Source organism: Pyxicephalus adspersus, chromosome 1, assembly GCF_032062135.1.
Source record: "Pyxicephalus adspersus chromosome 1, UCB_Pads_2.0, whole genome shotgun sequence".
NCBI lineage: Eukaryota > Metazoa > Chordata > Amphibia > Anura > Pyxicephalidae > Pyxicephalus > Pyxicephalus adspersus.
Genome location: NC_092858.1, coordinates 154847025 through 154854027, shown reverse-complemented (window position 1 = coordinate 154854027; position 7003 = coordinate 154847025). Strand labels below are relative to the sequence as shown.

The 7003-nt window shown below is 35.7% G+C and overlaps 1 protein-coding gene across 1 annotated transcript in view; it reads right to left on the bottom strand.

Moving 5' to 3' along the window:
• Positions 1 to 4392, bottom strand: part of VGLL3 (vestigial like family member 3) — a 14229-nt gene extending 9837 nt beyond the window's left edge. Inside the window, exon 1 of the mRNA XM_072431962.1 lies at positions 4087 to 4392. Within this exon, the coding sequence (XP_072288063.1) occupies positions 4087 to 4197 (111 nt within the window). The 5' untranslated portion in view covers positions 4198 to 4392. The remainder of the gene's footprint in view (positions 1 to 4086) is intronic.
• Between the last annotated feature and the right edge of the window lie 2611 nt (positions 4393 to 7003).

Below are 7003 nucleotides of genomic sequence, written 5' to 3'. Positions count from 1 at the left end.
TCTATCGTTCTATCTATCTATCTATCTTCTATCTATCTATCTATCTATCTATCTATCTATCTATCTGTCTTCTATATATCTTCTATCTATCTATCTCATATTAATGTATCTATCTATCTATCTATCTATCTATCTATCTATCTATCTATATATCTGTCATTATCCATCTATTTGCTTTTCACCTGGTTTACAAAAATATCTATGTATCTATCTCAAATCTCTAATCTTACTAAATGCAAACATTTTAGTTTATTCTGTAAAAGGTATGGATCGGGCTGGGAAGTTAGGAGAAATCCTTCAATATTATTCGGTTGATCTTTAGTGGGTAATCTAAGAGATTTCATATTTATATGCACAGAGTACCTATTTAAATGTATTTATTAAAATGGTAAATACTGAATATACATTTACATTCCTGAATATACTTTTTACATTCCTGATGTTAATAAAATCAGGCACAAGTAGGTACAAGTGAATTGATCTTTGATAAAGTAATATGTATATTCTGTGTTAATGACATATGACTATAGTAAGAACATTAGATTGTGAGCTTTTTTAGGGTCAGCTATTGACATGACTATGGATGTTGTAAAGCGCTGCATATTATGTTGGCGCTATATACAAAGGGGCTGGTGTTTGCATATGATGAATACCAATAACTGGTTTGGTATTGTTGCACACAGAGAGTAATCTCAGTGCAGTAACAGTGTATATTATGTAATATTCAGGTGGTGTTGTGTCTGCTGTGCAGTACATTCCATTACACACAGGGTAACATTTGGTCACACTAAGGAGATACAGCATTGTTCTGTGCATAGGAGCAAAACCAGTACTGCTGTATTTCTTCTACACAACAATGATTCCACACAAATATATATATAAATATATATATATATATATATATATAAACTTTTGGATGAAAAACGGTGGTTTTTAATACTTGTGTTAGTTTTATTAATTTCCCATAAGCTTTATAGGTGTTGAAGTGAACACTGCACTTACTAACATAGCATTGAATGGATGCCCAACAAAATTATCCTTTCACATATAGCGTTTTTCAAATAGATTAGGTTAACATTTTTAGCTCCGTCTGTCACTTTAATTTAAAAATGATAGCTGCCTGGCTGCCATGCTTTGCCTTTTATATAAAACAAGTGGGCCAAATATTTTGAACTTCCCTGATCTGTAAATTTATCATTGGTCAGTAACCCAGAGAATACTGAAGGTAGAGTCAGGCAACTATCATTTATAGGAGATCAGCAGTGGCAACCCCAATATTTATCCATAGCAGCTTTACTTTACATTCATGTAGTTTGTAATTATGTTATCTGGAGTTCCTATAAACAAAGTGGTGCAAATGTTTTCTTACATAAAGCCAAAATTTTGCCACAGTGTTTGATAATTAACGTTTTAAACCTCGTATTGCTCTGCAAAAGCATTACTGGGACATTACATACATTATACAGTATATACATTTTAAATACTTTGGCCCTAAATAAACATTTTCTTCATAATGTGAAAATCATCATGACGAATCAAAAGCAAAAAAATCAATTTTAGTTTTTTAATTGTTTTTTATCAAGTATTAATATTATTTTATTAGTACTGCCATTATTCTATGTATATATTTTGCTGTTTTTGGTAATCAAAATATCATTTAATTACAACTTTACCACCTTAGATTTTCTTATGTAGGGTAATTCAACAGGAGAACAGTAGTAATTAGTGTTTTTTAGGGCCATTTGGTCAAATTGGTCTAACTTCAGAATGTTCCAAATCCAAACGCCATTAATGGAGAAAAATGGTGGTTTGTTCTGGTTTCCTGAGAGTTACTACAGCAGGCAAATGCCCCATATTGGTATGAGATGACCATTAGATGTCTAACATTGTACGGTTTGAGGGGGCAACAATGGGAAAGATCTCCATTTTTAATTAATTATTATTTTTTGTTACAATGGCGACACAAGTGGTTCTGCCAACAAGGTAATCAGTGACACTTTAGCACTAACAGCCCCTTTTTAGAGCTGTACAGTGTAACTACACATATACAAACTATATACTGTTATTATTATTTTGTTTTCATATCAATGACACAATGTGATTTTGAGAACAAGTGACATAAGAAAGAAATTACAGCCCCAGTGACAGCAGAAAGCAATACAGTGACAGTAAAGGGCTATACAATGGGCAAACCACCAGCATAAGTGTTGCTCAATGATTGTTGTAATATCTGATAATCTAATAAAACATTTTTAATATAATGAGCACCGGTGAAAGTAGAAATGATGATGATGATGATAACTGCTTTACAACACAGGTCTAACACAACAGTCCCCACCTGGCACAGACTCTGCCTGCAACAAGTTCTAAATATTCGGCAATTACAATGACACCAAATTTCTAAAGTTTCCACGCCATGGAAATCAGCAATTCCTAAAACATCCCTTTTCTATCTTAGCATCAGAATTGATAAATCTACAAAGTTTTTTAGTTCCTTTAGAACCAAACCGAACTTGCCTTTAACCCAGATCTAGACAGCATCGCCCCCAGTAATAAATCACTTCTAGAACAGAGTATCATGTGCGTGTGTATAAATAATATATTTTGGTTCACCTACACTGAGATCCAGGTAGAAGAATCTTCTTCCACGTGAAGTATTTCCTGCAATGTTACCTTTTACTTTCACATTGACTCTTGTGAATATTATCCCAGAATTCTGTCATCAACTCATTTGTGTTTCCAGTCTGAGTTTATTTTAACAGAAAAGGAAATATTTCCAGAACGTATGACTTGTGAGCAGAACTATGCCAGAAATGAAAACTATTTTGGGACATGGCTGTGGTCTTTTGATAGCTGTTGGAGATACATGGTGATGACTTGATGCAGACTTCTATATATTAAGCTGATGTAAATGTATTAGAGTTTTATATCATTATAACAGAAAGTCAAGCTATTAACACCGCAGGATTGGTTTGGTTTTACATATTTCTTTAATAAGCTTGTTCTTTTAAAGCCATGCCATGTTACTGGAGCAATTTCCTTGCCTATACTGTCTTTCTTTAATTACTTTTTTGCATTAAAAGTGATTGAAGGGGAAAACTGACCATTATGGGTAAATAGTCAACTTAAAACTTATGTTCAGTCACAGTATTGATATATGTATGACAAGCAAAATAGAAATGAATACATGTTACACTTACGGAATAGGCTTAATCATAGTGTTCAATACTCATCTATAATATAATATTCTACCCATGGGTTGCTTATATTATATACATTCAGTATTTCTATTATCACATACTTATTTGTATAGAATAGACACAAATCACTCTCCTAACATATTTAAGCCCTTAAAACCCACTTTTTTAAACTTACCTACTTGTCTTCCTCTGTCTCTTACCCATTACTAACAAGCCCCCATTCCATATCCCCCATCCTACTTTGTACTACTTTCCCCACCTCTTAGATTGTAAGCTCTTTTTGGCAAGGTCCTCTCCTGTGCCTGTTGTTTCTGTCATTTGCAACCCCAATTTAATGTACAGCGCTGTGTAATATGTTGGCACTTTACAAATAAAGAATAATAAGAATAATTTATAGAAACATAGAACCCTATCAGTCCTTACACAAGTGAAACATAACACATCCTCTCTTACCTTACAGATGTATAAATAATAAAATGTAACAATTATTATCAGTGCACTATTTGGTAAAAATGCCCAAAATACACAAAATCACTTATAAAGAGGTGGATTCTGCCTACTTTGTAAACTGATTGTTGGCTTAGAGTGAATTTTTGTTTTCTTTAATCATTTCAATATTTGTAAATAAATGCTTGGGCTTCACCACTGAGCTAAGTGAACAATCAAAGTCACCAAGATTTAATAATTAAACAACTCAACATCTATAAGAAAATATTTCATATATATTGCCTATACCTGCAAATTGTGTTATTAAAGTTAATGATGAAGAATGGTAATGAAATGATAATAAGAATACAAATGAGATAACCTGCAGCCCTATGCTATCTATGTAGGAGGTGATCCAGCAGATAGGAGGATGCAGGCACTGCATGGTACAAGCACTCACCTGTGAGTTATGGTGATGATGGTAGTAGGCTGTGGTACAAGCTGCAGAGCTTGGCAGATATTGGTGCATCCCATAGACTTGGTGGTGATACATAACATCCAAACAACTCATTGCAGGACTCCCAGCCACGTCCTCTGTACACAGTCCCTGAATGTTCTTATCCTAGGAGTCTGTAGGAGACTCTGTCACATTCCCTGCTTCTGGATGCTGGCTCCATATGTGCCTTATAGAGCAGCAGGCTGAGGACACAAGCAGCTGCATTAGCATGCACACAATAGACATGCCAGACCCCGGCCAATCGGCAGCTCAGCTCTACACACACAGGACGGGGCTCATCTGGAGAATGACAAGGGGCTGGGGGCAGGGACCGCTCTCCGCACAGCTCACTGGAGGAAAGTTTCACACTGGTCTGCGCTCTGATTGGCTGAGGGCGGTCCAGCTGCTCCTTACACTGCCAGAGTGGGGATGAAGTTTTCATCTCAGCATCTGCAATTTAAAGCTGTTCCTTGTGTCTATCAGTGCTATACTGTATCATGGAATGCAGGGAAACTTAATCCCCCCATCTAGGAATAACAGAAAGAGAATTTTTTGTAGGTGGAATAATGATGCAGCTGAGGATTCCTCACTCCAATATGGCAACAAACTGAATGACTAAAGGATAGGTTGAGTTAATATTATTCTTCCTATTATTATTATTATTATTATTATTATTATTATTAATAATAATAATAATAAACAGGATTTATATAGACATATTACGCAGCGCTGTACATTAAATAGGGGTTGCAAATGACTACAGGGGGAGAGGACTGTGCCCCGAAGAGCGAATATTCTTTTTGATTATCCATTATCATGTTCCTGTATATTTATTTCATCTGTATATGATTGGAGAGTTATTAATATTGCACGGTGGCTCAGAGGTAGCACTCTAGCATTTACAGTGCTAGGTCCCAGGTTTGAATCTCGGGCAGGGCACTAATTGGCTTTCCCTCAAAATTGTCCTTAGACTACATTAATGACATATGACTATGGTACAGACATTAGATTGTGAGCTCCTTTGAGGGACAGTTAGTGACACAACTATTGACTTTGTACAGCGCTGCGTAATATGATGGCGCTATATAAACACTGTGTAATAATAATATTAAACTGTATTTATTAAGCACCAACATAATATGCAGCACTGTACAATAAATAGGAGATGCAAATGATGGACAGATACAAATAATGAGAGATTGGGGGGAGGACCCTGCGCAAAAAGAGCTTACAATCTATAGTAATATATAGAGTTATACGTAAGATTCAGGGATGCCTCATAAACCTGTGTTATGGTAAAGCAGAATTATACTGGGAGATTTTAATACTTGCTGTTTCTGGTTTTATAAATACAGCTTGCCTGGTTGGTGTTCTGATCCTCTTTCTTTATGTTCCAACTCATTGAAGCAGGATGCATATGCTGCTAATTGCTGCACAGTGATCTGAAGACTTGTATTAGGCGTGTGACTGCAGCTACAGAAACCAAATGATCATCATCCAGACAATTACCATTCCTTAGAAAAGTTCAGCAATGGTATTATATAGGCTGTTTCTATAGCTGAGTGAATTATCTTCTTGCTAGGGATTGTTCACTTAGGCTTAAGCTAGGTACACACGTGCAATTATTGTTGTTAGAAAATGAACGAATAACAAAAGATCAACAATTATGCAAGAATTTTTTGAACGATCATATAGTGCACGATTCTGTACATGCTGTAACGATACGATCATTCCAATATAATCCACCAATAATGTACACATGCTAGATAGTTTGAACCATGCAGAAAGTGGCATGTAAAGGAGAAAGTGTACTGCAGAACAATCCACGATCACTGAACGACTGTACACACAATAGATTGCGAACAATCATCTCCCAATCAGATACCCTGGGACAGTCGTTCAATTCCAGCGACAATCCTCGTTGATCAGCATCCTTGCACACTTTTTTGTTAACAATTATCTGAGGAATGGTATTGCAGGTGTGTACGCATCCTTAGTCTACACGGATGTTTTCCCCAGCATTTAACCTGAGACTTTAAAAGCCCATGTTTGAAATTCCCATGCATTCCAATGGGCTAATCTACACCAGGAAGTTTCCTTGAGGCACGTTTAAAATTAATATTAAAAAAATTTTAATTAAAACGTGGGGTTAAAGCTGGAAAACGCCCAAAAACGAGGGAAAACGTGGGTAAGCGCTTTTATTGATTTCAATGGGGCGTTTTCCCGCATTTATAAGCACTTAAAACTTAAACGCAAGTTTTAAAATGCTAATAAAAGTGCATAAAAATGCATATAAACACAGTAAGAAAGTTTTCATGCGTTTTTAAAAACATATGTGTAGACCCAGCTTTAGGTTAGTTAATTAGATGAACTTCTGCTGACTTCAGTCATCCAATTGTGCAATAAATTTGCTTTTTTCCTTGCACATGTTTGGGTGCTCTAATGAGTTTTGAGGCACATTCAATAAGCCAAGTCAGTTATCTCATGCAATGTGATAAGGAATCTTAGTAAGTGAACAGCCCTTTCGTTTTTAATTTCTCAATGGTAAGTTTGCTTTATTATAAACAGGCCACCAATGCACCACATCAATTAAAACACATGACCTTTTTCAGCAACGTGGCACGTCACAATGCACGGTATGTGAGTTGGGCTGCACTGTGGTGTATCTTGCATTGAGCTTTACCGTGCGATTTGTATTGAATATCACTGCAACCACCGTATGGTAGTGCATTACCATGCATTGCACGAATGTACAGTGATGCACGAGTTTTACCAAGTGTGAATTAACCTACAAACAATGTTTTTAATTATACCCATTTGCTTTAGATAGTCAATTTTATTTATGTCCAGGACATGTCATTATATATATATATATATATAT